Here is a 26451-nt window from a genome sequence, read left to right on the forward strand (position 1 = left end):
AACCCCATATTAACTTTTTAATAACATAATTTATGCTTTTATTTTCACATCTGGCTACAATAAGGTACAATATCTAATAATGTCCCTGAACAACCAGCGTTTTGTACACTATATGGACTCTTCTGTCATCAATTCACCAGTGGTACTGGCACTGGCCTCCTCCTATTTAATCAGAACTAATAACTTTATGATTAAAGAAGTCACTCCTGAAAAACAGCAGCCACACATCTAAGTGTAGACATTTATTGGGGCTGGCTTACAGGTTCAGAGGTTCAGGCCATTATCATAAAGGCGGGAGCATGGCAGCATCCAGGCAGGCATGGTGCAGGAGAAGCTGAGAGTTCTACATCTTCATCTGAAGGCTGCTAGGAGAAGACTAGCCCCCACGTGTTTAAGAGGAGAGTCTCAAAGCCCACTCCCACAATGACACAGTTCCTCCAACAAGGCCACACCTCCTAATAGTGCCACTGTCCGGGCCAAGTATATTCAAACCACCACACATTCAGCAACATGGGACTGATTCATACAGGGCACAACAAGGCAAAGGCATAGCTTAGATGAGCAAGCTGAAGCCTTGAACAAAGTTAAGATTTAGAATTCACCTCAGGACCCCAGAAGATTTCTGAATTTTCATGAATCAAGGGCCAGAGCTGCCAATTCTGACAGGCAAAAATCCCTGAAACCAGTCACTCTCACTGTCATATGGAAAATCCCAATCAGTCAGGACTAATGACTCCTCTTAAGCCCATGCCACACCATGTTGTCTAAACTGGAAGGCAAGGTAAGCACCGTAGAAAGGCAGGAGCAGAGCCTGGCAGCTGGGGCCAAAGGTGGGACCACTTGTGACGTCACTGAACCCCAGGAGACAGCTGCACACTACCAGCGGCCTTACCTTCAGCCACACTTTCATCAGTAGGGGTCTACTGTGAAGATCTGAGAAAAAAGTCCCTAGGATCTTCAGAGTAGGAAGTGGAAAGTAACCATGCTGAAAACTGCTAGAGCCTGTTTTCAGAAGGAGACTTCTATTCACCTGACATACTAACTGAGGCTTTACCAAAACCTAAGCAGCCTAAGGGAAGAGAAATAGTCAACTGCAGTCTTCTCTCGCTCATAACGCGGGCAAGAAATACCCAGCTACAGTCCACTGGAAGACCTAATCACAGGGCTACACTACATGGGCCCTGCACAGCACCTCAACACGGCTCCAGAAGAGTAAAAAGGAGATAACCACTTAGGGACCTTCAGACTCTATACATGAAATCTAAGGAAACCCAAAGACAGACAGTGAGGGAGACAAAGAGAAAGGCACCGAGGAACGGTAAACAACCCGATCAAGCCAGATGAACACAACTGTCAGCTCAAGATTAGATGCGCCTCAATGACTATCGCACCAAACACCATGATGAGCTTTCAACAAAATCAATCTCTCTCTCTCTCTCTCTCTCTCTCTCTCTCTCTCTCTCTCTCTCTCTCTCTCTCTCTCTCTCTCACACACACACACACACACACACAATGATACAGGCACACGAGACCAGGCAAAACAGCAAAACCCCCCATCTAGATAGTCAGCATTTTGGAACAATCAGACCGTGAACTTAAAATGACTATGACTCAGTTACAAAGAGCTTAATTTGAAAAAAAAATTAGAGACCATGTGGAAACATATGGGTGACATACGGAGACACTGAGACTCAAGACTCAAGAGGAAATTCTGGAAATCAAAGTCTTAATGCTGAAAACTGCCTTTGATGGGCTCATCAGCTGACAGACACAGCAGAGCAAAGAATAAGCAAACCTGAAAGATTGCCAGGAGAAACCCTGAAAATTAGAACACAATGAGAAACGGCAAGAAATGAAAAGGAAGAATAGTCGAGAACCTCAGGACACCTACAAAAGCTGTGAATTACAGAGCTTTGAAGCAGCCATGGCTGCGAATCTTACAAACGGTAGACATCGACCCGCAGAGCCAAGAAGTGCAAGAGCCGCACAAAGATGAGGACAAACAAGGCTTTTATAATCTGTAAGCAGATTAAAGCCAAACTGCAGAAGCCTAAGGATAAAGAGCGTATCTTGAATGAAGTTGTGGGGCAGAACCTCACCTTCCCACACAAGGACGACAAGGTTACCCTGGACTTCCTGTCTGAAATCATGTAAGCAAGAGAACAAAGAGAAATATTTTCATAATACCCACTATTTAGCAATAATTAATTAATGCAATTATTCTCCTTCAAAAGCATAGGATAAGTAGAGACTATCTTAGACACAGAAAATGAGGGAATCTATTAAAGTGTTAAGGAGTTTTTCAGAGAGAAGGAAGTAGAAAATGTAAGACTGAAACCATATAAAACAATGGTTCTCATCCTTTGGGGGCTGTCAACACTTTCACAGGGGTCGCATATCACACATCCTACATATTAGATATTTACAAGTTGTAACGGTAACAAAATTACAGTTATGAAGTAGCAACAAAATAACTGTATGGTTGGAGCCCCAGCATGAGGCGCTGAATTAAAAGTCCCAGCGTTAGGAAGGCTGAGAACCACTGATATAAAGATGAAAACTGAAAAGGAAGTAAGTTAGGTGAAGTAAAACACTTTTCTCTTCCTCAGATGGCCTTACAGTTAAGTTTGCTTGGGACTGGGTGAGGAAGGCTGGGAGGTTTGGGAACGCTTACAGAGACAGCTGGCCTTCCTATGGAGCCATTCTGAGCAATCTGCAAGTGGCTGTGAACAAGTTAGGTTATAAACTTACTATTTATTGCCAACTCTGATGCAACCACTAAAAATTTCCTTAATGAAAGTTATAATTGGTAGGATCAAACATGAAAGAAAATGAATTTATGTTTTCTAATTCTCCTTACCCCAATTAACTTTCTAGTTAGTCTTCCTTTCCCATAGTTTACCTAAATTTATTTGGGGGTTATCAAATAGGGGAGCAATAAGATAGCTCCAAATGACATTCTGCTCTACTCATAGATCAGGGTCTTCCTTGGCCATCATCAGCAGACGGCCATATATTCTGAGACAATGAGAGACTTTGGAACAATCATCCCTCAAAAGTACGTCTACATCAAATTCCTCCATCCCCCAGGGCTGAGGGAACTCCTCAGAAGAGGAGGGAGAATGAATGTAAAAGCCAGAGGTGGAAGACACCAAGAAAACAAGGCCTTCTAACTCAAGAGGATGGATGTACACCACATGGACTCCCAGAGCAAGGCAGCATGCGCAGGGCCTGCAGGGTCTGCACCAGATAGGAGGGTCCTAGAGCTGAAAGGACAAGTGGACACAGGCCCCCGTCTATAACCCAGACCCTATCTCCAGTTGACAACCACCTGCAAATGACAACTTGGTTTTCTCCATGGGAGCCTCACTGGGAAACAAGCTTCTCTTCAGGGTAGGCTCTCTTCAGGGTAGGCTCTCTTCAGGGTAGGTGGCATGCCAGGCAGGAGACAGCCAAGAGAAAAGGAGCTCAACCTCATCACCAGAGCTTCTCTAACTCAGAGTCAGGACAGACTTGTACTTATAATTTAGTTTTATTTTTATTTCTATTAATTTTAACTTACTAATATATTTTTCTCTCTTTTTACCCTGTAGGTTTCCAGCTTAGTGTTTTTATGGGATTCCTGAGTGTGCTAATAAGTGGTCACTGTGTCTGTATCTGTTTCATGAGTCTTTCCTTAAGCTCTGTCTCTTGTTTGTTTTGTCCTATATAATGTATTAGTTTTTGTCTTATCTTATTATAGTGTATATGATTATTCCACAGAAGCCTTTCTGTTTTCTACTGAGACAGAAAGAGGTGGATAGAGATGGGAGAGGAGGTAGAAAGGAAGTGGGAGGAGTGGAGGGAAGGGAAACTGTAACCAGAATGTAAGATGTGAGGGGGAAGCCTACTTTCAATAAGAGGAAAAATGTTGATTAAAAAAATTGATTTCTATTATGAATTATACCATACAACTGAGATACAGTGTAGGAAATGCAAAACAAAACTTAGGAAGTTTTCCCTTGTGGGTCAATTGTTTTGACAAATTTGACTCCTGAGCGCTACACAAAACAGCAGCAAGGGTAAGTGGACCTTTAAAGGGAGTTTAAAACTGAATGAGAATTGTCTGGGTTCATTATGTGATGTGGCACCTAACACTTTCAACTGACTCACAATGTGCCAACGCGTGGCAGTGCCAGCCCAAGGCATCAAAGGCGCAGTCAGAGACGGTGCTCGCTGCAGCCATGGTGGAAGCTGGGAAACTCTAGTTCCACCCCACCTTCCACCTGAGCCAGAAGTCCTCACTGTGCCATCCATCGATCACTTTCCATGGAGCTAGGGATGGAGATGCCACAAAGCATAGCAACAACCAGAAACCTCAGCCACTTAGTGATCTGTATCACTAGTCTAGTGTCAGCCATCGAATGCCCATCCATGCCAAACTAAAATCTCCAGCCTACCAAAACGACTGGCTTTAGCCCTCCTTCCGAGGAATAGACGTCACACTTGATGTTCACAGCTCTTACAAAGGTGACTTTGCACCTGTGCAAAGCACAGCACAATTCTCTGGAGCACTATTATTATTTTCTCTAAATTTACAGGGCAAGAAACCAAGCTCCAGGGAAGGGAAATAATTCCCTTAGATCACAATGTAGTAAACAGGCCTAAGCACTGATAGACGCCCAGGCTTCTCCTCTCACACGTCTGAGACATGGGCTCTATGGGCTGAAAAAAAAAATCACATTTCTAACATTCCTGTTCTAAGGATCAAACCTGTATATGGCATGTGTGAGTGTGTGAGTGTGTGTGAGTGTGTGTGTGTGTGTGTTTACACACACAATATTAAAACAAAACCAACTCTGAAAGCTTTGTCTGTATAGAGTCTGAAGACTTCATGCAGAGTGGGGTTGGTAGGGAAATTAAAGGATGAGGAACTCGAGTTTACAAATAAATAGAGGATTCAGGGGAAAAGACGTTACCAATAATAACTGGAACACATGTAGTAGATACATTCATGCTAACTCGAGAGCTATGCTCCTCTGAAACCTGTACGTGACCTCTAAGAAGAATAGCTAGCTTATTGGATGCTCGATAAGGCCACTATACTTCACACACAGAGTAAAGGCTTTAGCTGAATGGCAGCCCAGCAAACAAAGTGACACCTTATAGAAGACCCTCCATCATCACACTTCACAGCAGGTCTGGCTGTGGACAAAGATTATATCTCCTAAATGTTATACAATGAATTAAATGAAATCCATGAGGCAGCCACGATTCCAAAAAGTTTTCTAAAGATTGTAAAGACCTTTGTAGTCATTCCCAGAGCTTCCCAGTGACTTTTAATTTTAAACACTTAGACTAGGAAAACTTTTCAAAATAGGATCCTTGCTCCTTTATTATTAAAAAGATTTAGTAGGCTGTACAGGTTATACCAGAAAAATCTCACAAGTCAGGTGGTTGAGACAGAAGGATTGTGAGTTAGAGTGAAACCCGGTCTAAAGAACAGAAACAATACTAGCTCTTGAAGGCCTTTTTCCCTTCAGGTAACCTTTCTTTTTTACTCATTTAATTAGTAGTCTTCAGAGACATTCCCGTGTGGGAAAACACCACTACTTTTCTAACTAGTTTTCTGGGGAAAGAGATATAACAAGAAGTATAGTCACAAAACAAAATCAAAGCAGAGAGACTCCTATCTGTGTTGATTTTATATAACCTTAGCAGTGCACATAGACTGTGGGAGCACTTTACCATTTCCTAAAATTATGTCACATAAAAGGCTATCTTAACATGTCAGAATTTCTCCATTCATAGCTTTACAGTTAATGAATGGAATAAATTCTGACATCTTTCTCATAAATTGAGTACTTAATGGCACAGCAGGTGATGGCTAAGAAACTGGGGAGTGTCAGGGAAGGAAAAAGGAGGTTTTCTGTTTTCATGGAAGATATTGGCATGTGGATCTACACAGAGTACAAAGGTGGAGTATAAACAAATCTGGCATTGTTCAGTGCAGAGAATGAAAAAAAATGATTTGAAGGTAACATTTTAAGCATATTGGTCAAAGCAAACTTCATTGAGCAAAACAGATCTCTGGAAATTTCAAAGATGAGACAGCTAGCCTAGTGATCAGGCAGAGATACCAGAGGATGGTAAAAATCCAATGATATAACATACCTTCACCTCACTTCAGTTAGAAAAGAACAGCAGGCTATGTTAACAAAGGTGAGGTCAAACAGCTACAGAGTCTGAAGGTACCAGGAAGCCAGGTGACACTGGTGGCACCTTTCCTGTTGGCACAAAGCCCCTTTTCACACTGAATGCAATGGTGAGGATTGCCAAGTTCCGAGCAGAGAAATTACTCAACATCTTGGCCTCTGTGTTAAGAACACACCAGAGGGCAAAAAGTGGGGAGTCAGTAAACCCAGTTAGGAAACTACAGTAACCCAAAGAAGAGAGATTAAGTAACACGCAATGAAAAAAACGTGGGGGCTGGAGAGATGGCTCAGTGGTTAAGAGCACTGACTGTTCTTCCAGAGGTTCTGAGTTCAATTCCCAGCAACCACATTGTGGCTCACAACCATCTGTAACGGGATCTGGTGTGTCTGAAGACAGCTACAGTGTACTCGTATATGGAAAATAAATTAATTAATTTAAAAAAAAGAAAAGAAAAAGTGGCTAAATCCTGCATACACTGACGTTTTAAAATCTTTGCAGATAAGCTGGGAACAGAGTGGTAATTCTTGTTCTTAGGGCACACAAAAAGGAGCTCTCGTGTGGTGACATGGAGAAGGTGCGGTGGGAGCTGGCTTAGGGGTGGGTGCAAGAGCAGGTAGATACAATTACATATACATACTAGGTCATATATAACTACCATATGTGATCTAATACATGATCTCTATATAGGTTTACTACAGATACAAGTACAAATACCAATAAGGAGTCTGGTCACACAGTTCTGGAGCTGAGAGAAGACCTCTAAGCTAGAAATACAGACCTAAGGGTGACAAATACAATGATCTCTGATCAGTGAGATCACAAAGAATCAGAGACGAACAGTTCAGAGAGGTTTCAGAATGAAAAGAAAAAAGTCATGGAAAGCCCAAAAGAGCACTTGGTAGGAAGTGAGGAGGGAATTCTGTCACAAAAATACTCACTGAATAGTCTGGAGATTAAAGTTTTTCTTATCTATATTCTGAGTATGTTATTTTTAAATCTGTCTCTCAGATATAGAATTACTGGGGTCAAGAGATAAAACTGTTGAACAGGCAAGTATTTTTTTAAGTAGGGATTTATTTTTACTTTAAGTGCACTGGTGTTTTGGCTGAGGGTGTCTGAGGGTATTAGATCCCTTGGAACTGGAGATGCGGATAGTTGTGGGCTCCCATGTGGGTGCTGGGAAGTGAATCTGAGTACTCTGGAAGAGCAGCCAGTGCTCTTAACCACTGAGTCATCTTGCCAACAGCAACTAAACAATTATTAAAGTAGATATGTGCTACACTATTAAAGATGCTAGGTAACACTTCCTGAATTCAGTCACGATACTAGAGACATGAAACGATACCCAGATTGCCCACTGCTATCCCAGGGTCACTTCAGCCACAGAGAAATACTTCACAGACTGTGGCCTATTCCTTCCCAGGATGACCTGCATCCAATCACTAACTGATACAGAAACATGCAGGGTTGGCCAGGACAGCCCAGAGAGCAACAATAGTAGCTACCAGACTTCTCTATGGGCAGTGAGGAGAGGCAGTCATGCCTGTGGAGCCACTCAGCCTCCTCTGCTCTAACCTGTGTGCTTTGCCTTTCTTCCCTGGGAGTTATTCTCAAGAGCACTTCTGAAAGAATCCTTAAACATTGAGCCTCATTTCATAATACACCTCCTCCCCCGTAACCGAGTCTACAACAGCTGGTACCAGGACTGGCCTGGAAAAGCAGGGGTTAAAATGCATCCTTTGACCAAGGTCAGTCACTGATATTCACAAGGATCCTGCCACTGGCAGTAGTTAGACCTCAGCACAAGGTGGCAGCCCAACTATTAAAATTCTCTCCTGAGGTGACCTGCTTGATAAAGGAGAATGCTAACTGGAATGCTGTTTCAGAGGTTTTGAGGAATCACGCTAAGAGGGTAATAAAAAAAGCACACAAGTCTTGTGGGCAAATGACCATCGACATGAGGACCAAAGACCTCACTTACACAAACAAACTTCCAGATTCCGTGGATCTTTGGCAGAAGATCATGATGGCGAGAGCGGGCTGTGTGGCCACCAGTGAACCTCCGAGATCTCCAAGCAACTCTATCTGGTCCATCTGAATCGCGGCAGAGTGAGTGGACGCTTGCTGCACGAAGAGGACATCTGGCTTGATCTTCCCAAACCTTAAACCCTCAGTCAACACCGGTTTACGACCACAGAAGCAGACTTTTTTTCTCTTCTCACTGTTGATAAGTCTTCCTCCAGAAGATGGTATGCACCCCTGTAAACCTGTCGATTCCTTACTCTCCTTCAGACCCCACTCAGGCCTGGAATAGCACCCATCACATCAGAACCACATGAGCCATGATGGGCTTAGGAAGGAAGAGAATTACTATATCCCAAAGGAACAGATTTAGATAGCTTGTGTTAGCCAAGAGCAGTCCAAGTGAACTTAATTCTGGGGGTGTTTGATCAGCTCCTGGGCCCTAATGTGAAGTAGTGATTTTCAGACAGTTTCTTAGGATGCAGAATTTAACAACTGGCAAGAATCCCCAGTGATGACACAAAGTGACTATTAAAATAATTGCCAGATGCCTACCCAAACCAACAGCTCACACTAAATAAGGCTAGCTTCCAGGACATTGCAATGGATGGGAGAAGCAAGGCTTACTGGGCTCAGAGAAGGGCATTCTGGGATATACAAACTATATACGGTCCCCTCCCCCAATCAGATGACTATTTTCTAAAACAATGACAAAAAAGCCACAAGGAATATGTTGGTGAGAAGCCTCCAAACCACTGAAACGCCTATTTCCGGCTCTCGGGAGACCAGGATGAACAGAAGACAAAATTGATACATAACCAGGCTAACTGATAAACAGTAAGAGGGGTGACAGGACTCCAGAAAGAGCCTGGTGGGTGCATTGTCTTTAGAGGAGCAACAGCAGTGTATGAGACAAAGACCACAGTCATGACAGAGAACAGAGACAGCTTTCCCTAGTCTGCCACTCCGTGTTTGCTACCAAAAGAAATCAAAGACAAACGGCTACACAATGGAAAGCAGTTAAGGCAATAAAGCTGCAATTGCTTGTTCGACTTCCAAACTTGAGCTAATCTTTTACTCAAAATTCACAGGAAGAAGAGGCCTAGTTTCCAGAAGGCAAGACTTCGCAATACGTTGGCAAGGATAGTCGACAATAATTCCCCAGCCCTTCAGAGGAATCTACATCGCTTAATCAGGTAGCACACTGGGTGAAAGGGCTCAAAAGGGCTCAGATCTTTAGAGGACTCTGCCCACAGAGTCTGCAGTGATACCTAGAGACTTGAAACATCAGGCAGGGTACTCCTGCTCCTCCCCTTGATAGAAGCACCATGAAGGACAATAATCAGTGGGCCCCAGCCAGGTGCTCAGAAAAGTTTGAATATGGTCACAAGTCTATCCTGTGTGGGATCTCTCAACTGAGATATTCTGATTTCATACTTACTAAGTATGTCACAATATCCACATGTCTTTGGCCTATACATTAAGAGCTATCAAGAGAAACAAAGAAAGATGTCTTTAAACTCCCTCAACACCCACCCCATCTCTGCCAATACAGTAAGTTAAAACCCAGAACAGTTTTGGTGGTTGGTGGCAAAAACTAATGGATGCTAACAATCTCGGCAGCACAAGTGGTGGCCCCAACCGCTACTACCCAAGTGTGCAGACCCATGCTGCGACACAGCTTCTGCCTCTGTCCACTCTGAGTTCCTCCTTCTCCCTCCTACAAGTGCTGTTCCCAATAGCACTGAATGCATTCCATTTCAGAAACTCCAACTGCAAAAGCCTCTCCTCAATCATGAGTTTAAGTCAGGTTTCCTTTTAAAATGAATATGCCTTTATTACCGTAACTGGAAAATGCTTGGTTTTACTCCTAGCCAGCTTCTAAAGGAACAACATCAAAACAATATATTTTGGTTCTTTTTTTTTCGGAGCTGGGGACCGAACCCAGGGCCTTGCGCTTCCTAGGTGAGCGCTCTACCACTGAGCTAAATCCCCAGCCCCAAAACAATATATTTTGAAATCTCTGCTTTTACTCTAGGAAGGGCCTAGAAGGACAATTCCTCCTTTGCACCATTTTTTTTTCTTTGCACCATTTTTGTTTGAGCAGTCTCATTTAATGCAGAATAAACTGGAACTCACAGTAATTCTCCTGTTTCAGTTCCCAAATTCCTAGGATTATAGACATGAGCAAACATGCCTGGCTATAGATGTTTCATGCATTAAAAAATCACTGTTGAGTCTACTAATCCCCATTTTCTTTTACATTTAAAATGTAAGTTGTTTTCTGATCTTGCAAGGAAAAAGATCTTTCCAACTTGGTTCCTATCTCCAGTTCTCCAGAAAGCTGTTCTCGGTTTCCATGAGGGTTTTCTTCTACTCATCATCATGTAGTGCCTTAGATAAATTCCCTGCAAATATCAGGAATTTGTCTGATTTACGTTGATTTTAAACTCATGAACTGACAGTGAAGTAAACACGTTGCAAGTGTCATTTCCTTTTCTATCAGGAGGCTTCGTGGCACGACTGAATCAATCTCTTGATTACGCTGTTATTTAGAAAGTTGATAATCACAACTTCATCTAAGGTTTTATGGTAAAACCTTTAAAATTATATGTGAATTATAAGTAGAAATGAATGGTATCACATAATTTTGAACTTGAACTAAAGTTTTGTGACTATTTCTATGAGTAAATATAGCTTAATGTGGAAGTAGGATAGTAACAAATTAATTAAGCACATTCTTTTTAAGTTAAGTCCACAGCTCTTTAGAAGTGTACAAGTGTACTCTGCATTGGCGTGCATGACATGAGATTCCAAGTATTTAAACCCTGTGGGAACCGATGAGGAGACCGTTTGCTTCTGTTGGTTATGATTTTAAATTATAAGAAACAAAAGAACATCTTAGTTACATGAAATGCCAGTGATAAAGTTACTCACAAACAAACAACAAAGTACAACCACCAAAGTACAAATGTATTTTTAAACAATAATGGTTTTGTGGCTGCATACTAACAAACTGACTGGCTGTCAGTTGGCATGACAGATTTCCCTCAGAATATATTACTAAAATTATTGCAGATCCCCTTCTTAGAGAAAACTTCGGAAGTCTATAGCACCAGAAGGCCCACAATCCAGTGCTTACTTCGTTGTATGAAAACACAGTAGTACATTTAACCAAATAATGTTGATTTAAGCAGAGATGCATGAACTGCAATTGATACCCGGGTTCTCCCCCATTACAGCTTTGGGAACCCATGGCTCACACTCAGTCTCCACCTCTTCCTTCTCCCACCACAAAAGGGTCCAATGTCAGCCGCAAACATGAATGGAGAGCAGATCTTACCCGCAGCCAAAAATGAAGTGCCAAAGATGCAAAAAAGGAAAAGGCTTCCTTTTTCTATTTACTGTCATTGGCCAGTTCCCTACTTCCCATAATCATGCATTTCAGAGAAGATCTGGGGATTTAGTGTGGAAAAGCCGGAGACCATCGCCTACTTCAAAGGCAGCAATGACACCTCTAAGAACAAGGCTCCTTTGGGAAGAGGGACAGAGATAGCTTGGAGGACACACCAGAGGGGGAGAGAGAGGGAGAGAGGGAAGGGGAGAGAGCAGGGGAGGGGAGGAAGAGGAGAGATGGGGAAGAGAGAAGACAGGAAGAGGGAGAGAGGGAGAGAAAGAGAATTCATTCATTGTTGGTCTGATTATTAAGCCATACTAAATCAAACAGGAGATTTTCATAGTATGTCGTTTGGTCTTAGGCTTTTATCCAACTCGAGTACAGATAGATAAAGACTATACATACTTGGAAGACGCTGCCTCCATGAATTCATCCAAAAACGCATCATATTCAGGGCCTCTCACTCGCCTGTGCCGCAGCCCAATATACAAGGGATCTTTAAGTAACTCCTAGTGGTAAAAAAGCAGTTGCCATGAAAAAGAATTAGCAGGGAGAAAGTCATTTACCTGCCCTTAGTCTGTTTGATCAGCTCTATAAGAGACAGAAACAAAAAATAAAATCTTGACATACTGATTCACAGAGGCCCATAGTCACTAGCTGCTTAATATATAGTATATTAATACTGTACTATATAGAGTACATCCATGCTCGTCACAAACCAAATTAAAAAAAATTACTAAACCTTAAAACATTCTAGGGAATGTTAGTCTGGGGGAAAGAAAAGTAATTAAAATATGTCAGTGGTGCTCATTAGAAAAGCTCCACTCTAACTTTATAGGCAAATTTTACACACATGGAAAGAATGTTGTTTTAAAAATTTACAACTTATGAATGAAAAAATAACCATTTTTCATAGATTTAATTCTATTTCCAAAAAACCAAAATCTTCAAACATTTTGGGTATATTTGTTATATACTATTAACCCACTTGAGAGAATATTTTTAGCTCTCACCAAGCTTTTTAAACTTTCTACTTTCCTATTTCTTTTTTTTTTAACATTTTATTTATTTATGTGTATAGCATTTTGCCTGCATGTATGCCTGCAGGCCAGAAGGGGGCCTCTCATTACAGATGGTTATAAGCCATCATGTATAAGCTGGGAATTGAACAGTCAGCACTTTTGGAAGAGCAGTCAGTGCTCTTAACCTCTGAGCCATCTCTCCAGCCCTTGTTTCTTATTTCTTAAAGAGAGAGATGTGAGATACCATTATTCTGCCTAAGTTTTGGCATAAATAATCCTTAACATTATTTTAATAAATCAATTTTTAAATTGAGGTATAATGTAGATAGTGTAAAACATGCCTATTAGTGGCAAAGTTCTCAGTAAATTAAGAATATCTGTGAAAAAAACATAGCTGATGGTATATTTTACAGTGAAAGACTAGATTATGTTCAGATTCCAAACAGAGCAAGATTATCTATCCTTATCACTTTTCTTCATCATTACACCAGAGACACTAGCCATTACAATACAGCAGGAAAAAGGCAAGCACACAGACTGCAAAAGGAAGAACCAACACTTTGTATTGGATAGACATAATTATGTAATAGAAAGTGCCAATATGAACGTATATTAATTTAATATAGTCATAGGATATAAGAACACTAAACAAAAACAAGTATATCTCTATGTATTTATAATAGTCGAAATAAAACACAACACTTTTTTATAATGGTAATCCAAAAAAATTCACAGGGAAATATTTATTTATATATATATGGGACTTGAACACTAGAAACTCCAAACACTCCTTTTTTAAAACCTCTAAATGGTTTAAATGCAGACTATAGACAAATTGTTATGAAAATGGAGGGGTATCTCAGAGGGCAGAATCAAGAACTCACAGGAGGGCAAGAGCCCGAAAACAATGTGCTACAGAAATCCTCTCTGAGGAATCAAAACCGGGCCATGAGCAGGGGCTTGATGTCCACAGAGGCTTCACTGGCTGTGGACCTTGTAGAACCAGAGGGTTCCTCTTCCTCCAGTTTTGACTAGGAATGTGGCAGCCATCATTCTGTCCCTGACTTGTCACTGTAAGTTTGGTGTGAGAGAATATGTAAAACGAGACCCATCAGGAAGCAAAGATCAGGCCTCATCTGCACCTAGACCTGATCTGGATCAGAGGAGCCTGACTTTGGACCCACCCTCCCTGTTACTGCGATGGAGATCCTTGTACCGTAGAGGTCCACGGACCATTTATGAAGACTTAGGACTAAGAGGAAGAAAGGCACACTTGTCCAGCCATTCAGGCTTTCCGACCACCCGGGGGGAAACGACAGCCACAGGGTCATAAACATGAATGAAACAGTGATTGTTCCAAGCCACTGGGTTTGGAGACCCTTCACAACAGACAAATACATCTCTCAGGTGCGCTGCTGTTAAGGTGCTTCAGCTATTTGAATCTCCTGAAGTAGGGTTTACTTAAAGCCAATGGAAACCACGGCCAAGAGCATACCTGTTGTCCTGGTGTAATTATTAATAGCACTCTCTCACTGTGAAATCCCCTTGGTTTGAACAATATATCTAACATGCAATGTACTACTTAACAAGTAGGTAAGGCGTTTTGCTCACTGGAAGCTAACATGTTAAGTCACAGAAATGTAAAATATAAAATCTGAAACTAAGAACTGTTGGAAAGCCCGGCTGTCCCTTAAGGCACTCTTTAAACAAGCCATTGGCAGGCTTCTGGGCAGCCGAGGTTAAACTGCCAATGTGCTACTGATGGCTGCCAATACTAAAATATGTTCTCCAAGTCTGGAATATATTTAGCCTCTGACTATGAGATTTAGAAAAGGGGGTGAATACAACTGAGAAAACTGTGTCCCCCTTTTCTTCCATGCGCTCCCACACTGATAACTGACGTACATGACATAGAGAAGCATAACTGAAGCAGTCCAGCAGACAAGGGTGTTTCCACTAAGCCAGATGCCCTGAGTTCAATTGCCAGAACTCACAGGGTAGAAGGAAAGAGCCAACTCCCATAGGCTGTCCTCTTACACACCCACACAAATATGCGAAAGAGGAGAGAAAAATAAATTAATAGTTGAGTATAAGACTCATGAAAAAGGCAGTTTCAAAATTAGAATCCTATATAATTTTTTATAATAATGTACTTGAAAGAAATTGTTATTATAAAATTTTAATTAATAAAAATAAGATAACACTTGAAAAGATAATATATTGTTACAGATTTGACTGCCAAAAAATATAAAGTGCAATTTAAAAGGGAAGCAGTCATAGTAGAAAACGGGGTGACATGGGAGGACAATGGTGGATGGCAACTGATGAGAGCAAGCTATAATGTCATATACCTATGGAGACATAATGTCATATACCTATGGAGACACATATACCTATGGAGATGGAACCTATCACTCTGTATCCTAACCAAACAAAAAAAAAGGGGGGGGGGGGACTGAAGATTATTCTAGTTTATAGGCTGTCACAAAAGAAAGCTACATGAATACTTTGCATTATGAAAACCTTATTGTGACTAGCCACACAATTTGATTTCTGGCACACACATAGCCATTTACACACATGTACTCCCACACACATACACACATGCACATCACATCCATACACATGCAAAAATAACACAATACTTTTGACACCGAAGGACAAATTTGGAGGTAAATAGTGACAATGCAGGCAGCATTCTCCAATATGTGATTCATTTTAAAAAGCAGACAGTGTAAAAAATACAAGGTTATCAATCAGTCAACTTGACAGTTCTAAGACCCACTTTCATGAAACCATTTGATTCTGATAATTCATGCAATCTACCAATGTAAGAATCTATTGTAAATAACAGTGACTAAGTTTCTCTAAGTCCACATAACATTGATAACCTTGCAAAAAAGGCCCCGGTGGGGACTGAAGAGATGGCTCTTTTGGTTAAAAGCACTGGCTGCTTCTGAAGGGAAGCAGGGTCAGTTCCCAGCACCTGCATGTGGCTCAAAACCATCTGTAACTCCAGATCCAGGGGATCTGACGCCTACTTCTAACATCACGGGCACCAGGCACACGTGTGGTGCAACATACCCATCTAAACAAAACACATATAAAAATGAGTAAAAATAAATGAATCAATTTTAAAGGTGCAGGTTTAAAATTGTTCAAATTATTATATGTTGATTTCATAGCTTTCATTCTCCTTCAATAACCCTAGAATTTTCAAGATATACCATAGATACTGTAGGTTTTATTTTACTTGACTTCCATATATCTCAGCTTCCTTTAAAAACAAATAAGCTTGGGCTGGAGAGATGACTCAGCAGTTAGGAGCATTGAGACTCCAGAGGTCCTCAGTTCAAGTCCCAGCAACCATAGCTTACAACCATGTGATCTGATGGCCTCTTCTAGCATGCAGGTGTACCTGCTGACAGAATACTCATATACATTAAATAAATAAATAAATCTTAAAAAGATATATAAAAACTAAAGTAACAGTTACTTTGACACGAAGATGTTTCTTAGTGTCAATATACACATTCAATTTTAAAATAGTATGTTAAAGGCTAGGTTTCATAACTAAGTCATTTCTATTAGTATAGAAAAAGAAAATAACACAAGTCAGATTTTAAATCAAATTATTTCCTTAAATAAAGGTTAAATAAGTATTTGTGTACAGAAGCTAAATATGATTGGTTGTATATGATAGAAAACATAACAACTGTTTGTTTAAATCACCGATGGAAACACTCTAAAATAATAATGAGGAAGAAGAATTGAATTCCAAATCCTCTACCCGAGGATCAATACAGACATTCAGAATAGTAAGGTCTCAATAATACTAAGATTAGGTCTAACAGGCCCCACAGAATTAGAGCCTGCACAATGTAAAGATAATCAGAAATCATGGTATCTCAGTCATTCATGCGCTTCCAGCACCAGTGAAGCAGTACTTATCCAAAGGATTCGAGACCCTAAGACAGATGAACCATGAACTGTTTTATAGAGATGAGAAAACAGCAGAAAGAACATCTTTCTTATAACTGTTGCGGGCAGAGTTCCGGGGAGTGGGGTAACCTATAAAACACAATGTCAAAATGCAAACATTGACACCATTTTTAGAGACAGCTATCAGTTTTGTACACTTGGAATGTTTACCTCATTTTCTGTGCCCACGTCCAAAGTGATGGGTAGACACTGTTGTGGATTCACCCCTCCGCACGCTGTGTACAGGGCCAGTTTACCCACAGGGATGCCCATCCCGTTACAACCAAGGTCGCCCAAGCCGAGGATTCGCTCTCCATCAGTCACCACAATAGCCTACAAGGAAGAAAAAGACACAATGTCTGTCTTCATTCCTGGTCTCTAGTCCTCCAATTCAACACTGAACTACAAAAAACATACATTAAATATACATAAACTGAATATTTAATCATAGCCAGTAGGAAAAAATGGGGAGAAGAAATGGGTTTGACCTATATATGCTGAGCATTATATAGTTATACGTAGATTAATTATATTACTGTGAAAAGAAGAGAGGGCATTAAACAGAAATTCAAAAAACACAAATAATTTACTCTTCAATCGAGAGGGCAAATAGAAAACCAGATCTCAAATTACAAAACAAAACAAAACAAAAACCCCATAGGGTAGCTGTCAGACTAGCCAAGGCCCTCAGGGCCATTACAGGAGTGTCCATAATAACATCCTGCTGAAGAGCTAAGTATACAAGGTAGTCATTCCTCTGCCCCAAGATCCTCGGACTTCTGAGTCCCGGAAGCACCTGGCACTGTGCTGTTGTCTCTAGAGCATGCCCACGACAGTCTGCCGTACTAATTATCAGATGACCTTTCCCCAGAACTGATGAGTTTTGCTTGGCTTATTTCTACTTATTTAACAATCATATATGTTGTTCATGTAGAGGGCTTATTTTATAGAATGTAATATCATCATTAGAAAACATCAATGCCTTCGCTTTATGATTCATGACCACAAAATGAGTTAAAACAAAGCAAATTTATTAGATAATATGAAGTGATGCATTCAAACTATCCATGGGATAGCAGTTGTTTGACCCTAGATAAGGCAATGAACTTAAGCTTCTAGTTCTTCCTTTTTTTTAATTCACTTATGTGTGTGGGTGCTTCACCTGCTTGTAAGTCTATGTACCACATACATGCTTGATGCTTGCAGAGGCCAGAAAAGGACATCGGATTCTTTTGGACTGGACGTTTGTGGTGCTGGGAATCCAGCGAAGGGTCTTGAGAATAGCAGCCAATCACTCTAACTGCTGAGCCATCATTCTAGCCCTTCTATTTCTCAGTTTGAAAGGAAACTTAATGCATGTGCTTTCAGAGTGGCGTTGTTAGCTCGCTACTGTGACCCCAGCATCTGGGACAATCTTTTGCACTCATAAACCGTCAGTAAGTACTAGGAAAATCCACCAATGCATAAAGTGAAATCGTGACATATAACGAACATATCATAACAGTTGTATTTCACATTCTAAATAAACGTAGCTGCCCATCTCCTCGGAAAGTCACAGCGCTCTAACGGGGATTGAGAGCACACTCGCGCCCCCTTCTTTACAGATCATGAAATGGAGATCATGAAGTTCAAAATGACTCCCCTTGGCAGTCCCAGGGCCGCAGCAGCTGGGTCTGCTCTCAGCACCGTGCTCTCTGCCACGCTGCTGAGAAAATGCACTTCTGGGATGTGTGGTCTTCAATTTTTGTGCACTGTGAAACACAACTATTGAAAACTGTTTTTATAAGTAAAGTCATTTTGAAAAGAGGTGAAACTATTTATGCATATTCCACATACTCCATCTTTGAAAACTTTTCTCTGTTAACTTCAAGGAGTGACAATTTCCCCTACTTGTAATTGATCAATATACTCATGCTCTTGCAGAGAAGGTGACCACATATTACGTTTAATGCAGCTCTAATTTCTAGTAATGTATATGCTATTACTGAGCACTGTAACTCTGTTTTAGGTTTACAGCCATTTTTCAGTGTCCCCAAAGCTCAGGTGTGTAATTAGTAGACACAACTGTACTTCATGTGCTGTCACAGAGGGAGGCACCTATATGCACTACGGGTGATACACACTCATAAACGCTTTCTCAACGTGGGGATGGCTTGCCTACACTTAGAAATGTCTTAATGGTGTATTCTACAAGGATAGTAACTTTATTATATAATTAACTATAATCTGAGTAATTTATGCAATGCTTTCCAAGTCATTAAAAGCACAGAAGCTATATAATTTTCAACAGTTTCAATTTTAAAAAGAGGGTTATAATAGTATACACTGTCATTCACTTGATAGCACATCTAAGTCAAATGAAGTATGTCTTAAATATGAAGATCTTAAGGCATTTATCTTTGTTGCTGTCATACTTCACATCTATTCCCTGGGCTCCCGTCCCATGGAGTACCATTACCTAATAAATTACAATCACATACTGAGACTGTTTTTAAAAATTTGAGATATCTGTATCTTAGTTTAGTTTGTGTCTTATTGAAAAATTTTCAACATTAAAGGGTCATAACAGGGCGAAATGTTGTATCATAAACATATCTTCAGAATGAGCAAATCGAGTGTCTATACACTTATTTATCTAATAGATCACCTTTGTTCCGTGTGTGTTCAGCTACACAGGAAAGACTGTACCTTACTCTTCATTATGCTATTACAACCAAGTGCTGGCTGGGGCGACTGCCTAGGCCTTGCTGTTACGGTGGCAAATATGAAGTAGTGATTAGAACCCCACTCCAGAACAAATTTTCTAAACTACCTTGTTGACTTTTTAAATCTCCAAATTTCTGGTTAATGGAAAATGTCAAGCCAGGGGATGGCTCAGCAGGCAAAAAAGACTTGCCAAGAAGTCTGACCAGAGTTCAGATCCCATAACCAAGGCTGTGGAGTGAACACACCACAAATACACACACATGCATACAGTATGCACACAGGTGCACACAACCACACCCTTAGGAATTATTACTTCAAATTTCATTAACTCACAGCTCCTTAAGGACATAATGATAGAAAGAATGATTTAACAGGTATCTCCTCCCTACTCTAAACCTGCTGTGTCATCAAACACAGCAGATACAGTAACAGAGTTTGCTTAAAGACACTGTATGCCCTACATGTTCAACGTGCGTGTGTGCGTGTGTGTGCGTGTGCGTGTGCGTGTGCGCGCTATACAATGGCTTTATGAAGAATGAAGCACTAATACAGTAGAAGTAACAGGGAAACGTAGAGAGACTCTCTTCTGTAATATGAGGAAGCACCACCTGTTAATATGGCCGATTAGCTTACGCAGGAAATAGGAGGTGGGGGTTCAGCAAGGAGAGAGAGAGAGAATTTTGGGAGAGTCGGGTGCAGGAAAAGATTTGCCCTGAATGCTAATGGAGATGGTTGCATGAATCTGAGGAAAGGGTAACCAGCTATGTGGTACTCACAGAATAGAAAAAAATGGGTTAATTAAGCTATGAGCTAGTCTAGGAACAAGCCCTAGCTTATGGTGTAGGCATTTATTCAGAAATAATTCAGTCTCAGAGTCATCATTCTGGGGAACAAAGAGGTCAAGTAGAAAAGCTTGCAGTTACAGGGAGTCTCTAAATAGCTTTATAATAAAATTAATATACTGTAGAGAAATTAAAAATATTAATTAGTGACAGTCAATGCTGCTCACAGCAAGTGAGATTGTGATTATGATATAAACTGTTTCATGAGACTTAAAAAACAAACTACCTCAGTGCAAAATTACTGATAACTTACCTTGACAACATCTTCTGGCCATGCGTTAAGAACTGAAGCAATATGCCCTTTGTCGTGGATACTGATAAAGAGGCCTCTGGTAGAAAAAAAAAATTGTTGTAATTTACTTCAAATCTGTTAAACGACTATAACATTAGTAAAAATTTAAATCAATTAATATACCTCCATTTTTATTACATTACTAAAAAAGTATTTCGTTAAAAAAAAAAGAGACTAGAACTCCTGTGAGAGGCTTGATGTACAACACTGCACTAAACTGAAGTAGAGACAGAGGGATCCCTGAAGCTCACAGGAAAGTCACCCTAGGCAAATCAGTGAGCTTTACACTCAATGACAGATCCTGCTTTGTAAAAGTATCTTTTATTCATCTAAGGTAATTGTTGTCCTTGATGCTTATTGCCTCTGTCTGATAACCTAGACCTAGTCCTGGAAGCTTCTAGTCTGCTTAAAATCTACTCTAGGCCTAGAGTGTTTTCAGCCTCTGAGACTTACTGCTGAGTAAGATCATCCCTTCCTAGTCCTTTCTGAACTCTGGCTGGACTCAGCTGTTCTGGTATAAACTTGTCTCCAAGCTGACTTCTCTCAGCTTCTCCTGAATTGTTCTGCGTGGCCTCATACTAACTATGGCAATATGTTGTAATCTTCTAGCTCCTCACTCTGTGGCTCTTTCTCTCTTCATCTGGTCTCTGTAAAACTGCCCCCTCCCTTTTCCTGTCTCCCTCTCTCCCACTTTCCCTACCCAACCCCTACACTGCTCCCTATTCTTATAGCTTCCCTTTCCTCTCTCTTCTCTTGAGAATTGGGCATATCCTATTCTGTCAAACCTTTCTCTGAATCATCACTCTGTCTGCCACTCAATTCGACATCGGTGCTTCCTTCTACAAACTAACTTTACCTTCACTCTCAGGGATTAAAGGTGTGTACTAAGGATGTGTTTATATTCCAGCCAGAGGGATTAAAGGTGTACACTAAGGTTGAGCCACAGCACAACTAGAAACCGGTTTTTCCGGTAAACAACACAATCTTGGGGTTCACAGTGTGAACAAATATCCTACAACACATCTTAAAGGGTAAAGAGTAATTGAGGAAGATAACAAATATTGACCTCTGGACCCTGCAAGTATATGCCGATATGTGCACACATATAAGCATGCATACGCTCACATAGAAATATACATATACTACACAGAGAAAACACATTACTTTAACCTGAAGTGATGGCTCAGTAGTTAGGAGCATGCACTATTCTTGCGGGGAACCCATATTTGGTTCAGGCAACCCACAACTGCCTGGAATTCCTGCTCCAAGGAATCTGATGCTCTCTTCTGGTCTTTGAAAGAATCTGTATTCATGTGCATATTCCCAGACACAGACATGTCATTTTTTAAAAAAACAAAGAGAACTCAAAGGAGAAGTATCTGGAATCCACTTAGTCTTTAACTAAATAAGAAAGATGTAAAAGCATGATAAGAAATGTCAAAACAGCACAGGCATTTCACGAGCGACTTCCCCTTCGTTTCCACAATGGGAGGATGAGAAGACGCAGCAGGGAGAGCGAGGAGAGTGAGTAAGGCTGAACACTTGTTCTCTGTGACAATCACCCGACTTTTGATTGCTTTTTGTATCTGTTGTTTCAACCTAACCAGAGCCTTTAAAGCATTTACCTTACCTAAGGTAAAGTTTAACAAATGGCTTCACACATTAAAATAATAAAATTGGGGTGAGAGAAGTGCTTTGTCTTTATTTAAAATTTTTTGCTTTAGAATTATTATAACTCAAAACAGAGAAGTACACACAAGTATAATTTAATGACCAAGAAAACCATCATCCTACATAATATCTATTAAACAGTGATAACCTTGCCAGCTATTTAGAAGTCATCTGTTTCATTAAAACAAACAAAAATAAATAAAACAAAAACCCTCTCTTCCCTCATAAGAGCTGTTCTCTTGACTTTTATGATATTGTCTACCTTTGAACTTATGAAGAGTGTATGTGTGTGTGTGTGTATGCATGTGTGCATGTGTATGTGTGTGTGCATTCGCATGTGCGTTCATGTGGGTGCACTGGTGTACGTGGCCATGTGTATATAAGTGCACACATACTTAGGTATACATGTGGAAGCCAGAAGACAACTTCAGGTATCATTCCTTATTTACTACCCACCACTGATATTTTAAACAGGATCTCTTACTGCCTACCATGTAGAGTAGGTTGGCTCACCAGTGATCACAGATATCCTACCAGTATTGGGATCACAAGCATGTGTGACCACGCCTGGACATTTATGCAGGTGCTGAAGCTCAAACTGGTCCTAATACTTACACAGCAAATGCCTTACCAATTGAACTATCTTCCCATACACTAAAACCCAATTTTTTTAAAATCACAGAAAACATGAAACAAATCTACAAACACTCTAGACTAGACTGACTTATGAAGAAACCAAAAATTATGACAGTAATTCTATAGGAAAAATTTCCATAATTGACTAAAAAATATTGATTAAAGTATACTGCTCATGTGTATAAAATTTTCAAAGAATAAAAAAATAAATAAATTTATACCCAATTATATTTTTCCTGGTTTTCTTACTATCTCACATGCAGTTGCTAAGCCTCCAAAGTGGTAAAAAGTTCCTCATTGTTATATGCATTATTAGATCCCAATGTAATCAGCAGATCAATAAAGAACTATAAAATTAAAATGAGATGTTGGGCCTAAGTAAGGAATTTATATTAAATTATATAAGATGCTATTGGCAATATAGTATTAAAGGATATTTCCTTGTAGACTGTATTTTGGCCAACATTTTCAAATAAAATTCTCGGTATCATTTACAGTAAAGAACAATGAATGATACCAAAATTAATACCAATCAAATGTCAAGTTTTATTATGTGCAGATCTGGCTTCAGCTTCTAAAGAAGAGCCTTTTGGCCACCCAAGATCTATTACACTAAGTAGAGATTCATTCACAGCATAAAAGCTTTCTCTGGGAAGTGGCTCAGTAAGTCAAAGATCTGTAATGTCTACCAAAGCCAAGCATCTTTAAGAGTTCTTGGTAATCCTTCCTGGAATGTTCCCAGGATTAGAAATCTACTGAGATATCCAAAAGGATTTCAGCACATTAGTAACTCATACTTCCTGGCATACAACTGAACATGAAACATTAATCCTACAAACAACACACACACACACACACACACACACACACACACACACACACACACACACACACACCACACGAGGGGCGGGGAGAAGAAAAAGAGAGAGAAGAAGAAGGGAAGGAGAGGGGGAGGGAGAAAGGAAAGGAAGGAGGGGGGAGGGAAGTGGTATAATGAGTTTAAATAAGCTATCTAAAGCTATTTAGAGCTACTGCAATAGAAAATCTCTGGAGTTCTGGGAATGAAACCAGAGCCTTGTGCATGCTATACAAACTCCCTACCACTGAGCTACAATGTCAGCCTTAAAAACTTGTGCTACCTCTATTCTTGCCAATTGATTTCTTAAAAATCACTGAGTTTTGTTCAAAGTATGTCAAACAGGCTAACTGAAGATACATTTTGGAATCTACTTCATGTGAGAACTGAGGCAACTTTAAAATGAAGACCTTTTTTTAATACACATAGTTCAAACTTTTTCCATATGTTCTACTCTCAACAGAAATCTGGAAGGCAAGATAATATTCTCCATGGAATTGCCTATCAAATGGAATTCACTTCATAACATACAACTTTCTATTTTAGCACGACTTATATTTTCTTTGGAAAACGAGTTTATAGGCCTGTTTCTGAGCCAATTGGAGGACAGAACAATTCTGAAACTTTATAATATTGCCTCCTTGAATCTGTTATTTCTTGAAATAATAAAGTTATATTCTATTTTCCACAAAATGTGAACATACATTAGTAAGAAAACCTCAAGAGTTAACCAAAGTTGAGTTGTACAGCAGGTCCACCATTGATGGAGAAAGCAGTACAGACTGTCTAGACCTCATGGTTTGTGTTACAGTCTTGACTCTGTAACAGTAGGGCTGCATTAGAACCCTGCTCATTAAGAACCCTACTATGAATTCAACCTTTGACTGGTTCCTGGACTCGTGAAATATGACACAACAGGGCACAAACTCACTGTAATTGAGAATCGTCCATACTTAAGAAACTAAGTTTGGATAAAATGTAGGCGTATAAAAACCAGGAGATAAAACAGGATAATGTACAAAGCCAAAAGTCTGGAGTTCAAAGTACTAGAAGAAATGATTAAAGGATAAAGAAGAGATGGCCAAGGGGAGGCATAGAAATTAGTACCACACAGTTGAAGAGTGGGTGCCGAAGAGTCCTCATGAACGCAGGATCCTATGGGCAGGCTAGCCAGCACAGCTGAGGCCAAAGGAGATCCAAAGGAAAGCTGGCACATACCCACAGCCCAGCACTGGGAGTCAGCCAGAGAGCGAGTCATGAGTTCAAGGTGAGCCTGGTCTGCATAGGGAAAGCTACAATATGAGGCCCTGTCTCAAAAGCACCTTTTAAAAAGGATGACAGCAATAGAGAAGTGTTAAGAAGGTCTGACCAATACAATCCCATCTTATAGTAAGTTTGTAAGGATTTAAAGTATATCACAAGGAATTACTTTTCCTGAAACACAGACAAAATGATGCTTCATCACTAGTAACTAGTTAACGCATTTCCAACAAGAAAAATATTCTTCACAATTAGACCTACACAATCAATACTTATTCATCGCTGCCATTTGGTCCTGAGACATCAGCACTTCACTAACTACCCCAATGATGCCCATCTAATAACAGGGCCCACGTCAAACCCAGTATCGTACTTGTCTCTTTGGTCTAATCCACCTTGGACTCAGTCTTTCCTTAACCTTCCTAGTCTTAATCTTTCCACGCTCCAACTGAGCTTTTAAAGGTTTATTTCATTTTTAATTATATGTATCTACACACCAGAGAGTAGATGTGCATGCATGCATGAGTGTGGTGCCTATGGAGGCCAGTAGTTCTGGATCCCTGGAGCTAGAATCGAAAGCAGTTGTGAGTGCCTGAGTGAGTAGTGAGAACCGAACAGGTCCTCTGGAAGAAAGGTTCTCACGTCTAACCACTAAGCCATCTCTGTAACCCGGCAAGAGAGCTTTTCCAGAACACGTGGCCCATCCTGAGCTACACTGTGACTACACCAGAGCTCACACTTCTTCTAAAAAAACATCACAGAAATACATGACTTTTATGATCAGTGACACCATTCCCAGTTTATCATTACCAAGCATATTCATTCTTATAATTAAGGTAAAATTACTTGGGTCATTTCACCCCAGAATCACTCCTTTTCCTTTGGCAAATAACATGCAGTCAATAAAATAACTCTTCAATAAGGTTGAACCTGATACAAATATAATACACTTAATGCCCAAATGTTCCAGACATGTGTAGTGGGAGGATTCAATTGGGCTTCTAAGTCCATTTTTTAGAGCAGATATTGTTGAGATGAGGTATTGCTCAATTGCTCAGACTGGTCTCGAGTTCATGGCTCTGTGCCATCAAACTTTAACTCTTTAACTTATTTCTGTTTCCCTCACACCCTTTCTGCAAACCCAGAATCCAAATCAATGCATCTGTTCTCTCTTTTCGTCAACTTCTGTACAGCTATGTTTCATAAAGGTACTCACCCATGTCTATGTGATGCACCCACACCTCTGTCACTCAGATCTCCTCCTGCCATCCTCAAGTCGGTGCCTCTTGTACTCTCCACAAAGAGCTACTGCTTACCTGTCCCTCACTCAACCCTCTAGCTTCTCAGTAGATTAGCATGCAGCCTTGACTAACTGACCCATTAGTGTCCTTCCAGCTGAGCCGACTCTTCATCACAGTATTAGCAAGTGTCCGTAGCCTGTCCTCTCGTCCCATGGGCTCTGATGCTGTCCCACTTGCTTCTTCAGTGCCCTTTGTTCCTGCTCAGCTTTAGATGCTGGCTTTTGTTATGATTTGGTCTAATGCTTATATTATGTTAATTGGATACCCAAA

At 40.4% G+C, this 26451-nt stretch overlaps 1 protein-coding gene across 1 annotated transcript in view; it reads right to left on the reverse strand.

Moving 5' to 3' along the window:
• The window catches only part of Me1 (malic enzyme 1), a 111353-nt gene that overhangs the window by 49326 nt on the left and 35576 nt on the right, over positions 1-26451 (reverse strand). Inside the window, 3 exon segments of the mRNA NM_012600.3 lie at positions 12020-12123; positions 16789-16950; positions 20419-20494. Coding sequence (NP_036732.3) covers positions 12020-12123; positions 16789-16950; positions 20419-20494 — 342 coding nt within the window.

The sequence above is a fragment of the Rattus norvegicus genome, chromosome 8 (assembly GCF_021556685.1).
Source record: "Rattus norvegicus strain SHRSP/BbbUtx chromosome 8, alternate assembly SHRSP_T2T, whole genome shotgun sequence".
In the NCBI taxonomy this organism is placed as follows: Eukaryota; Metazoa; Chordata; class Mammalia; order Rodentia; family Muridae; genus Rattus; species Rattus norvegicus.